The following is a 21,158-nucleotide window of genomic DNA, read 5'->3' on the forward strand; positions in this document are numbered from 1 at the left end:
TACTGATACTCCTGCTGTTATGCAGTGACTCATGCAGCCAGCTATGGTTGCAAAGTTTGCTCGTACATGTTATGTGTATCGTTTATTGTTAAATTGGAATCACAGTTCCTTTGATCACTGTTACATTGTTTTTGTAGCTTAATTTTGGTGATTTCGAAAAGGTTCTGGTTTAGCCATATTTGTTTGTTGTAGTACAGAGTTAGACTCATAATCTAAATTGTCTTATTGTTGTTTTTGTTTGACTTGCATCCCACTGGGATTCTTGCACACAGCATTGATATACGGTGCTTTATCTAGGAGACTTTGCTGTTTTTTCCCTAGATTTTTATGTTGCGCGTAATTACTTTAAGATGTTTCTTCTTCATGTTGTTGTTTGTTGCGGTTGCACCCGATTAAAGAGCCGAATGGCTCACATGGCTATACCTAATAAATGAACTGAACTGAAGTTAGCTCCCACACACCGTTACGCAACCAATGAAAAGATAATGCCGCTTGACTGATTCGGAGTGAGACCTCTGCTGTTAATGAGCACACTGCCCAGGTATAGGAAACTCTACACTCTCTCCACAACTGCCCCATCACCAATTGAGAGTTGTGGGGGAGGAGTGTCCGATGGTACAAAATACCCAGGCAGGTGCTTCGTTTTGGTGGGGCTGATGGTAAGGCCCCAACTCCTGGTGGCACGCTCCAGGTTCAGCAGCAGCGCCTCCAACTCCTCCTCTGAGTGAGCAGCATTCACCAGATCATTGGCATACGTAACATGGTTGAGTAATAGGGAGTCATCCCTTGACCGCACCCGGGCATCGATCAGCCTCCCATTATATCTGTACCAGATGGAAATTCTTCCGGTACAGCTATTGAAGGCTTCACGAACTACGTGGTCAAAATAGATGTTAAATAATGTGGGAGCAAGAGGACTCCCTGTCGCATCCCAAGGTGTACAGGAAATGGCTCTGACGAAGCAGCCTCGCTTCCTGCGAATCCTCGTCGCCGTGAGTCCCTCACCTGCCTCTCAGGCGTCTTTGTCTTCATCACGCCCCCCCCCCCCTCGAGAGAGAGAGCGACAGGCAAAGAAGCCCCCCCCCCCCCCGCCGCCAAAAGGCCGAGGCGTTTAAACCACCCCCTGAGGCGAGGCCGCGAGAGACACCGCCCCTCAGATAGAATCCGTACCGGCCGAGGCGCGAGGTGCTCGGTAGGCCGGCCTAGGCCGATGCCGGTCACGCGCGGTAGGCGGCGGTGGGGAGGGAAATTGAAAACAACTTTAATAACGTTTCATTTAATATCTACTCCTGTTTATATTTGTGTCTTTAAGTCGCGACGACGAGTTGGTGGTGGTGAGAGGTGGGGGTGTTTAAGCGGCTCGCTGCTGTTTGTAGACAATCTGTTAGTGGTAGGAACCTCCTGGTTACACCAGCCCACAGGGGATTATTGTGTCCGTCGTGCAGGGAGGCGCTGGGTGGGGATGGAGGGGAGGGTGGGGAGGGGTGGGGCTGGGTGGGGAGGGTTGGGGCTGGGTGGGGAGGGTTGGGAGGGGCTGGGTCGGGAGGGTGGGGTGGGGAAGGATGGGGAGGGGCTGGGTGGGGAGGGGTGGGGAGGGTGGGGCTGGGTGGGGAGGGTGGGGCTGGGTGGGGAGTGGGGAGGGGCTGGTCACCCCGTGGTGCCCTTATAAAACTCAACGTTTAACCTACTCACGCCGGCTTGTGCCCGCCCTCACAGTCGGGCATATTTGCGGAATACACCACGCCGCCGTTGACCCTGGCCATTGACCGAGCAACCCAACGTTCCTACCAGCTCCCTCCGCAGGAATGTGTTGAGTGATTTGTTTACCTCTCCTGTACGCTGCCCCTCCCGTCGTGTCTTGTGCGCGCGTTGTGTGTTGTCACGTTCTGATCCCCGTAGCCCACGACTGGACATCTGTGATGAAAGAGCCTCAGAGATTTTCGGATTCCTCCTGCAGTATAAATACAGATTCTGGTGCTCACAGACCCACACAGAGACCATACAGAAACCCACAAAGACCCATACATAGACCCATACTCAGAGTCCTATAGAGACCCACAGATCCATCCATCGAACCACAGAGACCTATTGAGACCCATACAGAAACCCACAGAGACCTATTGAGACCCATACAGAAACCCACAGAGTCCCATACTCGGGGATCCATGCAGACCCACAGAGACCCATACTCGGAGACCCTAACACAAAGCCCCATACAGAGACCCACAGACACCCATATAGACTCGCAGACACCTACAAAACCATAGAGACCCAAAGTCCCATAGTAACCCACACAGACCCATAGAGACCCACACTGTGAGTGTGATTGGTGGTTAATGTTTCGATTTAAAGCTTTCGTGACTGCAGGGATTCATCTTCTTGGTTCTTTCGGTAAAGTCACGTAGAAGGGAAGTAATAAAATAATAAAAATAAAACATAATAAAACAATTCTCACTATTTTATTGTTTTTATTTTTTTGTTTTATTATGTTTTATTTTTATTATTTTATTACTTCCCTTCTACGTGACTTTACCGAAAGAACCAAGAAGATGGTGGTTAATGGTTGTAGTTTGTAAGTGTGGGGAGCGGTTGTGTGGGGAGCGGTTGCGCGCGCTGCGTCGCGGCTCACGACCAACATCAGTGGCGAGTGAAATCAGAACCGGGTCCTGTGCCTCCCCTAGGTCGACTCGGACTCAAATCAGAACCTGGTGCGGTGTGTAAAAATCAGCGCTGGGGAGACAAAGGTGGCCGGGCGTGGTGCTGGCCACCCACCCCCTCGTGTGCCACAGTGGCGGCCTTCACAGGCGCTGCTGCTGCTCGCTACTAACAGCTCTTGCTCCTCCAGCCTGGGTGGGCTACACGGGGGAGCTTTGTCACATTGTAGAGACAGACAAAGCTCCCCCGTGTAGCCTCCAATAGACTCTAGGGGCAAGTGCTGTTCGCGAGTTGTAGCACCTGTGGCACACGAGAGAGTGGGTGGCCAGATCCACGCCCGGCCGCCTTTGTCTCCCCGGTGGCGATGTTCACTACACACCACTGCACCAGGTACTCATTTGAGGCTGAGTCGACCTAGGTGAGCCTCAGGACCAAATAATCGTCATCAGTGTTGGCCTTGAGCGAGAATCAAACTCGGGTCACCGGGTTCTTAGTGCAGCACGCTAACCACTACATTACAGACACACATATAGACACGTGTACACACAGACACGTGTACAGACACGTGTACACACACAGACACGTGCACACACAGACACGCGTACACACACAGACACGCGTACACACACAGACACGCATGCATAGACACGCGTACACACACAGACACGTGTACACCACCACCAATGACACTCCCTCTGGCCCTGCTTCCGTGCCTCTGCTGTGCTCCACAGCACCAGCAACGCGTGCAGGGAAGCCGTCTCCAGCCCTGACCCACGATGGTCCGAGGCCCCAACATCCCCGTGGAATGACATCAACAACATAAACAACATCAACAACCACATTAACAACAAATACAGCAGCAGTGGAGGCAGAACCGACTGTGGGTCTCTGTGTGAGTCTATGGGTCTCTGTGTAAGTCGATGGGTCTCTGTGTCATGAGTCTATGGGTCTCTGTGTGGTGAGTCTATGGGTCTCTGTCTTAGTCTATGGGTCTCTGAGTCTGGTTCGGTGGGTGTGTATGGGTCTCTGTGTGAGTGTGGATCTCAGTTGTGAGTCTTGGGTCTATGTGTGATGGAATCTATGGGTCCCTGTTCGTGAGTCTGTGTCTCTGAGTGAGTCTGTGTCTCTGTGTGGTGAGTCTATGGGTCTGAGTGAATCTATCAAAGTGCTAATGTATTAACTCTTTCACCTTCACCGTGCAGTAGACTTGGCACATTTGTGTTGATAAACAGAACGAGCACTACAATAGGATTTGTATTGAATCAGATACAGCGAGTACTGGTCTGGTCACACACAAACTCACGTGAAATTAGTCTGTGTCGCTGTACGTTTATTGCTTTCTATAGTCACTTCAAATAAACAGTAATACTCAAGACAATGACACGTGCTGTGTTCTTTTTTACCTTCGATTTTTATTGACCATTTTTATTTTCTAATCAAACACGAGCAACCCGCACGGCCTTTGTACCTGATTGTCCGTGCCTGTGTGTGTTTTTTGTGCTTAGTTTGTTGTCCTTTACCCCGCACCTCTGATTAGCCCAGCTGGCTACATTCGTTGCAATATAATCTCAACATACATACAGTACATACAGGCAGGCGGCCAGGAATCCAGTCGGCAAATACTTTGTGAGCCTTGGTGTAAGCCAAGCCTGACTTCTGCTGATGAGAAACAGAACGTCAGAACCTGTCCTTGCCTATGAACATCTGGGCAATTCGCCAAGATTGCACCTCCGATTAGTACGATTGGCTACGTACATTGGCTACGTACGGTGCGAAATAAGTTCAACATCCATACATTGCTTCACGCGACTGACTGGCCCAGAGTGTTGCTTGCATTGAACCAAATGCCGCTTCAATTAGGCACTCCCAGAAGGCCGTGCCTGCGACTGACGGGATGAGTAAAACAATACGTGGTGTCAATCTTGATTTGAAGCTTTCGTGACTGCAGGAATCCATACTCTTTAGTTCTTTCGCTGAAGTCACGTAGGTAGAAAAATAATAGATCACGACGTTTCGATCGCAACACAAGCAACCGTCATCAGGTGGGACAACCACGGCAAGAAAAAAACTGCTGAAGTAGGCGAGAGACCTGCCGTGGCACGAGGTTATATCGGCCTCGGCAATAGGGGGGAGAGAGGGGGCGGGGGGAGAGAGGGGGCGGGGGGGAGAGAGGTGGGGGGAGAGAGGGGGCGGGGGGGAGAGAGGTGGGGGGAGAGAGAGGAGGTGGGGGGAGAGAGGGGGCGGGGGGGATAGAGGCGGCGGGGGGAGAGAGAGAGGGGGCTGGGCAGAAAGTGGACCCCGCGGCAGCACTTGGAGAGATCTGAGAGATCGGCTGCAGGGGGGGGAGAGAGAAGGGGGGGGGGCAGAAAGTACGTGGTGTGTATTATGTCTTTAATGTTTCTTGTGGAGAGAAGGGTTTTGCGAAGGAGGAATGATGATGATGTTAGTGACAATGATAGTAATGGTGATGGTAATGAGTGTGATGAAGGTGGTAGTGGTGGTAATAATGGTGAAATGGTGATGATGGTATTGGTGGTTATTGTAATAATGATTGCAGTGATGGTGATGGTAAGAAGTGTGATGGTGATAATGGTGGTGGTGGTGTCGGTGGTGATGATGACGATGGTGTTGATCATGGTCGTGGTGATGATAATTGTGGTGGTCGTGATGGGAATGAGGGAGATGGTGATAATGATGACGGTTATGGTGGGTTTTACGGTGATGATAGTGATGATGATGGTCGTGATGGGGGATGTGATAATGGTGATTATTATGGTGTTTTTGTGGTGTTGATGATGATGGTAATGATGGTGATTGTGATGATGATGGTGGTGATCATGGTGGTGGTAACGATGATGGTAGTGATGATCGTGGCAGTGTTGGTAGTGATGATGATGGTGGTATAGATAGTGATGGACGTGATAATGGTGATGATTATGGTGTTTATTGTGTTGGTGGTGATGGTGGTTCATGATGGTTATGGTCGTGGTCGTAGTGATGATGAGGATAATGATGTTGATGATGTTGGTGATGATATTGATGATGATAGAGTGGTGGTGATGATAGTGATTAAAATGGAGTAATGGCAATGATGCTGATGATCATGATGGTGGTAATGATGATGGTGATGATGGAGGTAGTGATGACTGGTGATTACAATGATGGGGGTGTTGATGGGGATGATGGTGGTGATGATAATAGTGATGAGGGGGTGATGATGGTGAATCGCAGGGATGATGGGGCGTGGTAACGCGAGCGCGCACTGCAGGTGAAGGAGCGGCCACATGGACTCTGGGGCTGCGCTGATTCCCCACTCAGATTTCATTAAAATCCCTCAAACTTCTACACCGGCGATTTGTACTTCACAGGTGACATCGCTCACCTACACTAACCTGAACCTAACCTTCCCCCCTCACCCTCCCCTTCCATGCTCACCTCACCCTTCATTCAATTTTCACCTCACCCTCCCATCACCCCACCCTCCCCGAACCCTCACCTTGCCTCACCATCGCCTCTACCCCCTCCTTCCCATCTTTTCCTCTCCTCAACCCCTCCTGACCCTTCACCCTCTACGCTTACCTGTCCCCTTCCCTCACCTTCCCCTCTAATCTCCCCTCACCCTCACTTCACCCTCTCCTCACCATACCCCCTTTCATCAGTTTCTTGGGTTTTCGCCTCAGTTTCTTGGGGTTCTAATATTCCTCATCCTCAGGATGCACGACTCAGATCCACAATCTTCAATGGTTCATTACAATACCCCACCCACATCCCAGGGTAGAGAGGCTGCAAGAATCTCTGCCGGACCTCGTGGATCACCTCCATGGAGTCGGCGCGATAAAACTCCAGGAACCCCCCCTCCCAGTGCAGGTGAAGCCCGATTCTGCGAGGGGAGGGGGCCCCCCCTCACCGACAGTCCAGTCTCCACTCCACCATGAACCACTGAGAATCTGTCGTCACGTTTCTCTAAACACCAGGATGCATCGTTCCGTCCCAGCTGCAATGCAGCACCACCCCCTTTCCGTGGGATCGTCCCGTACGCGACTCCAACACGACACCACCGCGCGTCCCCAACGTCCACCTCCCAGTAGTGGTGACCCGACGAGAAGCTCTCACAGCACAGGGCTTGTGACCAGCCATCAAACCGGTGTGGGTGATCGAGGCGACCCTGGGAAACACCGGTCCACTTCATCGTCCTGAGTTCCGAGGAGATCTGGAGTTGGTTATGAGCTGAGTTTGTGTCCAGAGTCGGTGAGCATCCGTCTGTGACAACAGCGATCACAACATAACTACAGGACACCATCATTACCATTACCATCTATATTCACCACATCAACATCATCAACCATCATCTTCACCATCAACCATCACAGCACAAAAAACACCAAAATCACCACCAACATCATCAATATGATGAACATCACCAACATCACTATCGCCATCAGCAACATCACAAACATAATCATCACCACTATCACTACCATTACTTCAACCATCACTAGTTCCCATCACCACCATCTAAAATACCCTTTGGTTCTTGCGGTAAAATCACGTAGGTAGAACATTTAAATAAAACAAAAAATAATATATCATGACGTTTCGATAGCAACACAAGTGGAAAAAAATAGCCAGCAGTGGAACTGCTGAACCAGCGAGAGAGCTGTTACAGCACGAGGTTATATATGTGGCGATGGGCAAGCAAGCGGGGTCTGAGCTGGAAAGGAATTCCATCCCCGGACGCAAGCACGTCAGTTGTGTTAATGGGGGAGATTATGGAGAGAGAGATTAGGGAGAGAGATTAGCATGAAATGTGCTTCCGTCGCCGCATAAGAGTATCATCCCCGCATGCGCGCACAGCAGCAGTGTTAATGGGAGATTAGCACTATGTTGATGGTAGTGATTAGGCAGGGAGATTAGGGAAATTAGTAAGTTAATGTAATTTCTATGTGTAAAACAAGCTGCGGTGCTGCCAACTGCGCTGTGAGGCAAGCGCTTGCTTGCACATCGCCACATATATAACATTGGTATAAGAGCTCTCTCGCTGGTTCAGCAGTTCCACTGCTGGATATTTTTTTCTGCCTGCGGACGATCGCTTGTGTTGCTATCGAAACGTCGTGATATATTTTTATTTTTTTATTTTTCTACCTACGTGACTTTACCAAAAGAACCAAAGAGTATGGATTCCTGCAGTCACGAATGCTTCAAATCACCATCTAACATCTTCATCACTATCACCAACAACACGACCAGCATCATAATCATCACAACGACCATCGAAACCCTCAATACCACCATCACTTCCATTATCACCATCAGCAAAACCATCACAACCATCACCACCTATATTATCACCAATGTCACCATTATGACCATCACCACGACCATCACTGCCATCACCACGACCAACACCATCACCAATGCTATCACCATTCACATCACTCACATTATCAGTAATATCAGCTTCATTACCACCATCCTCATCACAACCACTATCACCATCATTATGACCATTACCAACATCAGGAACTCATTTGAGGTTGAAACTGCCTAGCAGAGGCGGAGGAATGGATCAGATATCACCTGCCACTGATGTTAGCAATGGCAGGTAATCAAGCCCAGTAAACTTGGTTCGTAGTGCAGTGTGCTAACCACTATGCCATCGCTAACCCCACCTACAGATGCATAGAGACATTCACATGCACACACCGCATCTCAATATCGCAATTACCCATGACTGGTAATGCTTATTATTTACCAAAAAACACCACACTGAGTATCATGGCTCTGATCAGTCGGGGCCTAGATTAGGATATAAACAAAGACTAAAATCCCCTGTGTAGCCTTAACACACTGTCAGGGCAAGTCAGCACCTTTAAAAGCTGGCACGGCCAACAAGGGGGTGGGTGACCAGCACTACGCCTGGCCACCTTTGTCTCCCTAGTGGTGATGTTTTCACAAAACACCAGGTACTCATTTGAGGTTGAGTCGACCTCGTGCACACACACGGAGATAATTTATTGTCAAGACCACCCAATCACCCATGATTCACACTGAATAACTCACACAGGAGTTTGACTGCATTTGTCTCCAGGACTTGAAGTGAGGCAATGTCCTGTTGGCTGCGAGCTGAGGGTGGAGCTGAAGTAACCCTCCCTGCCCTGTGAAAGCAGAGCAGACACGGCCACTGTCTCACATTGAGCATCGTCACTCACAGGATCATCAAAGCTCCATTACATAGATACTCATCACAGCTTCATCACATCTAGACTCATCATAGAAAGCATAATAACTCATCACAACTTCTTACAACATCACCACACAGCATTACTATCACCACACTTAGAATCATCACACACAGCACATCACACAGCATCACCACGCAGTATCAGACAAAGCATCACTACACACAGCATCATCACACAGCATCATCACGCAGCATCACTACACACAGCATCATCACGCAGCATCACTACACACAGCATCATCACGCAGCATCCCCACACACAGCCAGTGTCTCACTGCCCACGCCCCACACTCAGTTCTATGTTGTCGTGTGTCGAGTCATGAGTGAAAGTCGTCTTTTACCTGCGTGTCTCCTCTAGGTGCCCCTGTGGGAGAGAGAGAGAGATGCATTACTGTGACTCTACTTCGATTCCCTTGCATTCAATGGAGTTCCCACTGCAAAACTGTCGGTGGAATATAAACCCCAAAGTCTTGGATTATGACCCCATGATCACCAACACTGACTTACGGGCCAAATATTTCAGAGGGAGACTGGTTGATAGTCAACTATAAAGTATTTTTTCTAGGTAAAGCCCATAGAGGTATATGGCTCTTTTCAGAAGCGACCTGGCCACAAACGATAGCTCAACAAAGTGGTTCATCACGTGGAAATTTATAACAGCTCAATCCTCTAAACGCACGATTCCAAATTTGGAGGGAAAAACTGGAGGACCCGGATAAAAGCCATGCGACCATGGAGAGAGACATGTAAACTCCAAATATATCGTGATGTCCCCGACCTACGGTATAGTAGGCGACGTAGTTACCATCTCGCCACCCCCATGAGGGCCAACACTGCATTGCAGGGCAAATATTTCAGAGTGAGACCGGTTGATATTGATCTGTGTTGAGTAATTTGGGACTTGAAATTTCTGGCGTTACCAATGCACATGGTTGCAGGTCTTGTAGAAGTGATGTTCAAGACACAAGGATATTATTAATAAGTGTATGAGACCTCGTATTTATTTTAGCTTCCATAATATGAACAAAGGAGGCTCACAAAGTAAGAATCAGCGATGACATCGGCTCGTGAGCAGGCACTGGTAGATTGTTGCATTGCGGCATCATGAGATTTGGCAATGGCTTGGGGAGGCCTTCATCTATCAGTGGATAGATCATGGCTAATGATAATCATGAATACCGTGTAAATTGTTGTATGGTTGATTTAAAAAGTGCAATTCCAATACCATTTATATTATATTCACAATGAAACAAACTTAATGGGAATCTGTTAAAGGACGCGAGAGAGAGAAAAATAATTCTCTCATCAAAACACTATGCCACAGAGCTCATGGCATCTCTGACCAATACCACCTGGCCAGTGAATTAAAACATGTAAATCGGGCCCTCAAGATGAACGGATACTCTGACCGCACTATCCGCCAAGCTGTTTCTCCCACCATACAGAAACAGCCACTTGAAACTCCGATCAAAACTATCACGTTGCCATACATAGCAGGCGTGACCAAAAAGATCTCCGAAATTCTAAACAAATATAAGATCCAAGTCCGATTCAGTACAGTAAATAAAATCTGTGATCTAATGCCATCTGTAAAAGATGTCATTCCTGACTTGCAATACCCTGGAGTCTATAAACTGAGTTGCAGCTGTGGTGATTGTTACATTGGGGAAACGAAACGTCATGTCTCCGATCGTGTCCGCGAGCACAAGTCAGATCTGAAACACGGCAAAATTGAGTCTTCCGCCATTGCCGATAATTGCTACAACGCGGTGGGCTCTCATAATATTGTCTTTTCCGAAACCAAGGTGCTCTGCATACCTTCTGGCTACCATCAAAGATTTGTACACGAAGCCATCCAGATATACAAACACAGACATAACTTCAACCGTGATGATGGGTACAAACTGAGTAATCATTGGAAAGATGTTATTAACCATGTAAAAAAGATTTAACTACGCATATTTGTACCATCTTATTTGATAGGTACTATTCTACTTTACCGAGTGTTGACATCCCCAGCGTTTAACAGTACTGCTTTTTTGTATTTGGATTTTCAGCCAACACCGGCCGCAACCCCGAGTTGAGATGCACCAATTGTTCTCTTTTAGCCCCGCCCACCCCCAACACGTTGCATTCCCTGGCTACCACATTCAGATAAGCCCCTTCCCCCCTCACCCTTAACATGTATTTAAGAGCTTGTCTCTTGGATTTTTCCTCACTTGATATAGTAAATTTAGCTGTGACGGTCCCACCTGATGAGACTTGTGCTGCCTCCGAAACGTCGTGATTTATTATTTTATTTCTATTAATATTTCTATTTAATTTGTTACCTACGTGACTTTACTGATAAAACCTAAGAGTACTGGAGAGAGAATTGATTTAACTGTGAAAATATGAGCTGGCCTTCCAAATGACAGCAACTGGAGCTGCAATACGGATCCATGACTGGAGCTGTGTTCTCAAGCCCATGAGATGCGAGCTCTCATTCAGGAGCCTCCCTCTTCTGCTGCTGCCAATAGCGACACTGGAAACGAATTCCTCACCTGCAGGAACGCGAATGAGTCACTCTCCTGCGCTCGGGTCTGCAGGCGAGTGGCTACTGCCTGGAGCTCTCTGATCTCGCGCTGGTAGTGAGCGATCTTCTTCTTGATCTGATACAGCAGCTCGCGCCCTTTCTGCTCTACTTGCTCTAAAGCCGCCTTCTCCTCCGCATCCAACGCTGCTCTCGCGCGGGTGAATCTGACCGAGATTGAGGCCTTTTCATCTGTCATGGATCCCTGCAAAGAGAAACAAATGCCACCTCTGTTCATTAAATGTCTGGTCCTTTGTGAAATGGCATTCAGGTCGGTGTGACCCGAGTGCAACTCTAAGATGTCCAGACAGTGATACGAGTCCGCAGCACTGAGGCCTCCTTCTTCATCTGATAACGCCACTGTGCATTTTCAGTACAACACGATTCGGGGGCTGTGAGGCATTGAAATAATAAAATACCATCAGGAGTACATTTATGGTCCGTGTCTTTCTCATTGCGTAAGACTCTCAGGACGATGCTTTATTTACCTTCACATGAAACGAAGGGAAATCTGTAATTTGCCGTCAACAAGTAGAGCCTTAATGAAATGGGAAATTAGGCCAATTCTTCTTTAAATGAATGTTTTGAATGTGAGAAAAACACATATGTATGGATGAAGAAAGGGGATTATGAAACCTCTTGTAATACTAGCACCTGGTCACTTTAACGCCTGATTGGTTTCACTAAAAGAGTGTACAACAGTCTGTGTGTGATCACCAACTCTGCCACCAGAGTATTGGATAAGAGGTACGTACCACCTCATCTGACCAATATAGTTAACAGTCGTTGAAGTGGTAAGTTGTATGGAGATATGGGAATGTGGAATTTCCACCACTGAATGAGTTTCTCAGTGGAGATGAGAACCACCTCTTTACTCGTCCTGATTATTGAGGTGCTTTGACTGTTGTATCTTTAGACCCACAATGTGTTCAGAGTGAATGAATGGAGTTGTTCTCCATCACAAATACTACTCAGAGTTGAGTCACGGGGTCACAGTCCGGCCCAGACGCGGTACCTGCACGTCCCTGAGAGCAGCCTCCATCCGCCTCACGGACTCCTCCACCTCCCTCCTCTTCTCCTCCACCGCCCGCATCTCCTCTCCCACTTGTTTCTGTGAGAGACGTCACCAGGGGAGACTCCACCCACTCTCTGAGCGTCCCCTCTCATCCCGCCCCACGCGAACCCTCCACAGTGACGGGGGCAGTAGCCCTGGTGCAGCGATGGAGGCTGGGGGAGCAAGGGCTGAAGGGAACTGATTTCACGAGGAGCTCAAACTTGCGCAGGGCTTCCTAAGAAGTGGGTCGGGCTACCTGTGCAGTGGGTGGAGCTACCTAGAGGGTGGGGATACCTGAGTAGTGGGTGGAGCTGCCCGAGAAGTGGGTGGAGCTACCTGAGTAGTGGGTTGGGGCAACATGTAGTGGGTGGGGCTACCTGCGTAGTGGGTTTGGCTTCCTGCTTAGTGGGTGTGGCTGCCTGAGTAGTGGACGGTGCTGAGTAGTCCATGTTGTGAGAGGTGGTAACAGGTAAAGTACAGGATGGCCATAAATGGCGAAATATGGTGGGTGGTTTGACCACCTGGGCCACTTCGGTAACCAAGAAGGCCTGTCTGGACTCAACTGGAAACGCGCTGGCTAACGGAGCTCTGGTTAGCCACTTAGGCTAAGGGAGTAAACCCTGATAAAATCCTGGGTGGATACCAAGTGGCCAACGGCCCACCTCGGTGGGGTAGATGAGCTACGGTTAAGTTGGCCAACGGCATATGACGGAGAAGACACTGGATGTCTGGTGCTTCAGGACAAGCCTTTTAATCGTCTTGGTTTTCTGTCTCGTCACTGGATCCAGGCTTGATTCCTGGGTAAGCCCAGTGCGGTAGCTGGTGTGCAACAGACACTGCACGTAAATTAATTCACGCACTGGCACCCTCCAGAGGAGATGTGCCATCGCACCACCACACTACACACCCAAAGTCCTTGGGCGATTGGCAAGTGGCGAGCGGGGCAGGCCTATGCGGCTCGAAGCTCCTAGTCATAACCCAGCACCAAGGCGGCAGCTATTAGAAGGTCGTCATGCACTCGGATTAGACAGGAGTGCATCCCGGCAGCTGTAGCTGTGACTGAGAAGCCCACAAGGATCCACTCTGCTCACCCCAAATTGGGAGGAGGCTAGAAAATGTGCCCTAAACATAGACTGCCGAGCAACATCCTATCTCGCTTACCGCGACCAGAGGGAACATCAATAATTGCGGTCGAAACAAAAATAAATACAGTAAAACCTTGGATTGCGAGTAACTTGGTCTGCGAGTGTTTTGCAAGACAAGCATTTTTTTTTAAATATTAATTTGATAAACGAGCGAGGTATTGCAATACGAGTACTGTAGTACATACAGTATACGCTTTGTCTGCCGAGCGTCACGTGATCACAACTGATATACGAATGCTTTGATATACGAGTGCTTTGGATTACAAACACGTTTCTGGAACGAATTATGCTCGCAATCCAAGGTTTTACTGTATAACCTAAACATTGGATCCTGGAATGTCAGCACCCTCACAAAAACCCAAACTCGCAAAGTCCAGAGCGCCAAACAGCTCTTGTGGCATGTGAGCTGAGACGATTTGATATCCATATTGCCGCCCTCAGCGAAATCCATCTGGTAGATGAAGGCCAACTGACTGAGCTAAGTGGAGGCTACATCTTTTGGAAGGGTAAACCAGTGCATGGACGCCTGCATGGTGTAGGGTTTGCAATCGACAACATGTTCATCAACAGCTTAAGTGAGCTCCCAATTGGTATCAATTAGCGTTTGATGACCCTACGCCTGAAATTCGCAATAGACCAACATGCAACCATCACCAGCACCTATGCACCAACACTGGACTCTAAAGAAGAGACTAAGGAGACCTACTACAGCCAACTCAACTAAATCCTTCAGAGTACACCAAAAACTGAAAAGCTGATTCTCCTCGGCGACTTCAATGCTCGAGTTTGGAGAGACCATCAAATGTGGAATGGTGTAATTGGTAAAGAGGGAGTTGGAAAGCCCAACTCCAATGGTCACCTTCTTCTTACAACCTGTTCTGAGCACAACATGACAATCACCAACACCCTATACCGGCAGAAGAATAGCCGTAAGACCTCCTGGTGCCACCCTCGATCACACCAATGGCATTCACTGGACTACGTGATTGTCAGGAAGTTTGACAGCACAGACGTCCGCATCACTCGTGCCATGATCAATGCAGACGATTCCTGGACTGACCACAGACTAATTCGATCAGTAGTGACTCTCAAACTAAACCACAAACACATGAACCGACCAAAACTACGGAGGAAAAGACGCAATGTAACCAGACTAAAAGACCCAGCAGTACAGGCCCGAGTGAAAAAAGACTCAGCACCAACCAGGCTTCAGGAATTTTTCATGAGTACTGGACACAACTCAAGACGGCAGTTATAACCAGCTGTGAGCACACCATTGGCTACACACGAAGGAAAAACTGACTAGTTTGATGACAACGACCAGGAAATTACAGGCCTCATTGACAAGAAGCAGAAAGCATTCATCGTCTGACAACACAAACAGTCTAGACAGAAAAAAAAATCATATAGGAGGCCAAATCGGAAGTACGAACTAAAATCCGGGAACTGAAGAACAACTGGTTCAGAAACAAAGCAGACGAATTACAACATCTTTCAGATTCCAATAACCCACGATTTTTTTAAAGCAACCAGTCTTATATGGACCATCAAAACAGGGCCTTGCACCACTTCAGTCTAAGGATGGGACAGAAATCTTCAAAGACAAAAATGCAATAATCTCCCGCTGGCAGGAACACTTCAGCTGCAACGCTGTTGTAGATGTTTCTATATTAAGTGAGATCCGCAACACTCTCCCACTGAGGATTTAGCTGGATAACCAACGATGCTTGAAGTGGCTAATGCTGTCAAACAGATGAAAAAGAACAAAACTAGTGGGCTAGAACAGATTCCTGCTGAGATTTACAAACATGGAAGACAATGCCTACTAGAACACCTGCACTCCCTCATGGCCAGGATCTGAATTGATGAAGACCTTCCCAACGAAGGGAAAGATTCCATCATTGTGACCATCTTCAAGAAAGGTGACAAGTCAGACTGTGACAACTACAGAGGAATCTCTCTTCTTACCACCACTGCAAAAATACTGGCAAGAATCCTACTAAACAGACTTCTACCACTTGCTGAAAAACTCCTTCCTGAATCGCAGAGTGGCTTTCGACCTGGTAGGGGAACCTCAGACTTGATCTTCTCAGCCTGTCAACTCCAAGAGAAGTGCCAGGAACAGAGACTACCATTGTACATCGCCTTCTTTGATTTGACTAAAGCTATTGATTCTGTTAATCGTGATGCACTATGGAGAATCCTTCTGAGATATGGCTGCCCAACAAAATGTGTTAACGTCCTCCATCTGTTGCATGATGGTATGAAGGCTGTCATCCTCTCTGATGGTGAAACCTCAGAGCCAATAGAAGTAAGGACCAGTGTGAAGCAAGGCTGCGTTATTGCACAAACTCTTTTCTCCATCTTCTTGGTGGGAATGCTTCATCTGACAGAGAACAGACTTCCCAGAGGCATAAATATCACATATAGGACAGACAGGAACATATTCAACATTAACCGTTTAAGAGCCAAGTCGAAAACATCCGTTATTATATTCCAATATGCTGATGATGCCCAAGTCAGTGCCTGCTCAGAAGCTGACCTTCAGGTCATCATTGTCAACATATGTACAGATGCTTACAACAGGATGGGTCTAAAACTGAATACCAGAAAAACTAATATATTTTTCAACAAGCTCCGGGAGGACACCGACCACCCCCTACAATCATTACCAACAATGCAATACTATAGAAAGCGCTCCCAGTTTCCCATACTTAGGCAGCCATCTCTCTAGCAATGTCTTAATTGATTATGAAATCCAACATCGGATTTCCCGAGCTAGTGCTGCCATTGGCAAACTTAAGAACAGGGTCTTTGAAGACCACAACATTACCACGAAGACCAAAGTGGCCGTATATAATGATGTAATCATTCCAACCCTCTTATATGTTGCAGAAATCTGGACCACTTATAGTAAACACATAAAATCCCTCGAAATGTTTGATCAACGCTGTCTCAGGAAAATAGTAAACATCACATAGGAAGAAAGACAAACTAATATCATTGTCCTGGAGCGATCAAACTCATCTAGCATAAAGACCATCATGATGAAGTATCAACTCAGATGGGCCGGTCACCTTGTGATGATGAATGACTTGAGGCTTCCTAAGCAAATCTTCTATTCCCAGCTCAGTGATGGATCACGCGCCCCCGGTGGTCAAAGGGAGCGTTTCCGTGACAACCTTAAAATGCATCTCAAGCGATGCCACGTAGATCCAAGAAACTGGAAAATCTATGCTCTTGATAGACCATCATGGAGGGCCAAAATAAACAATCGAACTCAGCATTTTGAGGCCGAGCGAAGAGAGTTGATGGCCAGGAAAAGAGCACGCTGAAAAGCACACACACCAGAGACAGAGACGACAAGTGGGAGCTCCAGGATGGACCATCCATGCCCCCACTGTGCCAAGATCTGCAGGTCACGGATTGGCCGATTCAGCCATCTCCGGACCCATGGCCAGCCAGGTCCACCTCACAACACAGACAAGTGACACCTGGAGGGAAATCAAACTCGACTTCGAGGGATCCCAGAAGAAGAAGGTTTGGGCTACCTGAGCAGTGGGCAGGGCTACCTGAGCAGTGGGTGGGGCTACCCGAGTAATGAATGGGGTTTCCAAAGTGGATGGGGCTAAACGAGTAATGGGTGGGGCTACCAGAGCAGTGGGTTGGGCTACTTGCGTAGTGGTTGGGGCTACAAAAGCAGTGGGTGGGGCTACCTTAGTGGGTGGGGCTGAGTAGTGGGCGGTGTTGAGTAGTGGGTGGAGCTACTTGAGCAGTGGGTGGGGCTACCTGAGCAGTGGGTGGGGCTACTAGAGTAGTGGGTGGGGCTACTGTAGTAGGCGGGGCTACCATAATAGTGGGCGGGGCTGAGTAGTGGATGAACAGAGCACCGGAGTGGTGAGACGTTATCTGCCTTGCCTGCAATAAAGGAGGTCGTGGGTTCAAACCCGTGCCTGATGCCTGTATAAATTGAGTTTTCATGTCTCTCTCCATGATCGCATGGATTTTTCTCTGGGTCCTTCGTTTTTTCTGTTCACATTTATAAAGGTGCGTTTAGAGTGTTTGGTTGCCATACATTTAGACATGATAAGCCACTTCGTTGAGCTGTCATTTGTGGCCAGGTTGCCTCTGAAAAATACCTACATAGGTCATTGAGCTTCATTTGGTAAAATAAAAAAGTTTTAGTTTAGTTTTACATGGTACAATGAGGCGCTGCCATGTCACTGTTGAGTGTCCGAGAAATTCGGTAGAGAGCATCGTGATGAAAATATAAATACGGTCACGAAATACTTGGTTTGTGAAAATCACGTGACATTTCTGGAACACCACGTCCAGTGACCCGGTAGCTGCTGTAGAGTGTGGCGCTAAACTGGCACGGACCGGCACGAGGCGACCAAGCGGTGAGCACTGCAGCTCACGCAGTCCTAGTCGTTTTACATTTCATTAAAATTTTAGGGAATGCTCCCCTCTACCACAAACCACTTTTTGTATACGAACCACAGTCTATGCACTCACGTCATTTTGAGAACACAGTGTACGCATTAAATATATTCGTTTTTATTAAATATACTAAGAGCACATTTATCAATTTGTCATATAACAGGATTGATAATAACACATGTTGTTGTATTATTTCTGCACTATGACAACCTCAGCATACTTTATATTAAATCAAGGTTGTTAAAATTTGAAGAAACAATGGCAAGCTGAGAGAGGAATATTACAATATTTAGTTGGATATTATTGTTCCGTTAGTACTTGAAAATTATGACTTCACGCAGGAGAGGCTCCCGCTCACACAAACCGTCTCACCTCCCGTGTCTTGCGCTCATCCTCCAGCGTAGCCACATCGTGACCCTTGTGGTCTCCTGCGATGGTGCAGGTTGTGCAGACCAAGCTCTTGTCCTGTCGGCAGTAAAACTTGATCTTCTTTCTGTGCGTCTTGCACTTGCGTTCTTCAGGATTCGTGCCTGGATCCACCAGAACGTGGTCACTGAACTTCAGGTTCTCCTGATGAGGCTTTACATGAGTCGCACAGTAGGAGGTTTCACACCTGAGGCAGGTCTTCAAGGCAGCGGTCGTGCCATCGTTGCAGAAGTCACACAAGACCATAGTGGCAATTTTATCTGCAGCACGGCGCTGCTCTTCCAAGTTGGCGAGCGTGAAGTTCTTGATCAGCTTGGGTCCCTGAGGGAAGATCACTCGGCACTGCGGGCAGGAGAAGGACTCTGCCGCATCCCGGGTGCCCTCCACGCACTTGAGGCAGAACGAGTGGCCGCAGCTGAGCGTGCAGGGGCAACGGAAGACGTCCAGACAGATGGGGCAGGTCAACTCCCCTGGAGCCTCGCTATCACTGGGAGACGCACTTGCCATGATCCTGTGGCTCCATTCAGAGATAAGCGCTGGCTGTTGTTCAGGCAGTCTCTGGCTGTAGCTCAGGCAGGCTGGCTGTAGCACAGACAGTCAATGGCTGTAGCTCCGGCAGTATCTAGCTATAGCTCACGCAGTCTCTGGCTGTAGCTCAGGCAGTCTCTGGCGACATCTGAGACACTAAACTAGGAACAATCCACGTAAATGTGAGGCAGGTTAAAGTACAAACTATTTTAGTTTGATTTGCATATCATGGGGCGCGCCCTGGAATGTGTTGACTTTGACCAGGCAAGAGACGTCTCGGTGCGAGAAGTAGCTAATAAAGACTCAGCTCACCTTATCTCAATTTACCTAATCTCAACTAACCTATTGTCAACTCACCTTGTGTCAACTCATCTCATTCTCAACACACTTCTGTGAAGGTTGGTCCATCTTGGACCTAACAAAATTCCCTCTTGTAGTCCATTTATCTGCTCTCACAATCAACAGCTACCCTCCAATTACACAAACTCACGAGCCCCACCGTCACGCAGAGATGACGTAGGTTGTCTCCATAACAAAGTTGAATTCACCTATCAAAAGCTCAAAATAATCGTGACCCTTAAAGACGCGAATATAAGAACAGTTGAGCACCAACAAATCCTGGTGCGTCCTGTCCAGACAGTCCAGAAAGGATGTCGGAGTTGCAGTTGAAAAAGTCCCTCCAGTCTAAGTTTCACTCTTTAGTTCAGTCTCTAAACGGTCCACAGGGTTCATTAAGTTTGTCCAAAACATTGGCCACAAATAATGAGCCTGACAAGGTGCACAGCCATGGACTCACTACTCAAAGCAGGTGGCCTCCATGGGCACTGCAGGTGTCCTCAACAGTCTGAAACGAAAAGCCTGCTGTAGGGTTGTGGTTGGATTTCTCGCACATTCAAAAACACTAATTTGAAGAGGAATTGGCTGAACATTCCAAAACAATATTTGAAAAGTGGCTCATTGGGGCGTTACTTGTTGAAGGACAATTTACGCAGATTAGCCTTCGCTGACAGTGACAGATACAATTTAAACAGATGGCGACCTCCAGAGCAGTGGCGAGCCTCGCTGCGTCTGTTAACAGCGGTGCTCACATCAACAACTTGTTTTATATTTATAACACACCTTTTCTCAATGTGCTTAACATAGTTAAATAAAAAGGTTAAATAATACAATGATACGTATGATAGGGACGTATTAAAGGCTGACGAATGGGTGACTGTGATCGGGGATACTTAGAGATCACGAAAGGGTAGGGGGAGGGAAGAGGAAGAGTGTGACGGTGGGTAACCAACTCTTGCGTCACTTCATGATTACCTCCACCATGGTGATGCCCACGTAGGGTCTCGTGGGGGGGTCCCCTGTTATCCTGGGTTTTTACCCGAGGGACCCCTCGTGGAGATGACCCACGGTTTCCCAGTGCCAGGAAATTGGCCGACCCCCGCCAGGCCGAATATGCACTGCGGCCCCGTGGGAACACACCAAACACAGGGGAATAGGGCCGTGGGGAGGGCAAAACACCCAGCGAGCTGGCTAAAGGTAAAAACCTCAGCCAAGAGTACGGGAGGGAGGACGGGCACGTAAATAATGGGTTAGGAAGCAAGTGGGAGAAAACGATGGGCACGTACACAATGGGTTGTGAAGCAAGTGAGAGCTACACGCAGGTAGGCGCCCGATTGGCCAGCAGGGTATCGCTCGCTGCCTAGCCCTGCGCGGGTGGAAAGATTGGGCCCGATTGGCTGGGAGGGCAACACAACTTAGGCAGGGATTTTTGAATTGGGAAGAGATAAAAGGAGGGAAGAGTAGAAACGTTGGTCAGTTCTCCTCCATCTTCTTGGTTCTTTCGGTAAAGTCACGTAGAAGGGAAGTAATAAAATAATAAAAATAAAACATAATAAAATAATTCTCACGACGTTTCGGCCACAACGCAAGTAGCCGTCCTCAGGTGAAAGCAGGTCTGTCGAGGCGACAGCGTCTGAATGAAACAGCACACGTGCTTGGAGCATATATATAAGCTGGGTTGGAAGGGGAGGGGGAAAAGGGGGCGCCTTGACAAAATAATTTGCATATCAAGAGGAATCCAGCATACCCATGGGAAATGCA

At 48.1% G+C, this 21,158-nt stretch overlaps 1 protein-coding gene across 1 annotated transcript; it reads right to left on the bottom strand.

Moving 5' to 3' along the window:
- Positions 1–6,318: 6,318 nt before the first annotated feature.
- Positions 6,319–19,193, bottom strand: LOC133339116 (E3 ubiquitin/ISG15 ligase TRIM25-like). The gene is given in 7 exon segments (XM_061547241.1): positions 6,319–6,555; positions 6,557–6,915; positions 8,716–8,810; positions 9,238–9,260; positions 11,440–11,673; positions 12,484–12,579; positions 18,480–19,193. Coding segments are annotated over 7 exon segments (1,560 nt in total). The 5' UTR covers positions 19,041–19,193; the 3' UTR covers positions 6,319–6,363.
- Between the last annotated feature and the right edge of the window lie 1,965 nt (positions 19,194–21,158).

The sequence above is a fragment of the Lethenteron reissneri genome, unplaced genomic scaffold (assembly GCF_015708825.2).
Source record: "Lethenteron reissneri isolate LAM-NWPU_2019-01 unplaced genomic scaffold, ASM1570882v1 scaffold_1640, whole genome shotgun sequence".
Lineage (NCBI taxonomy): Eukaryota > Metazoa > Chordata > Hyperoartia > Petromyzontiformes > Petromyzontidae > Lethenteron > Lethenteron reissneri.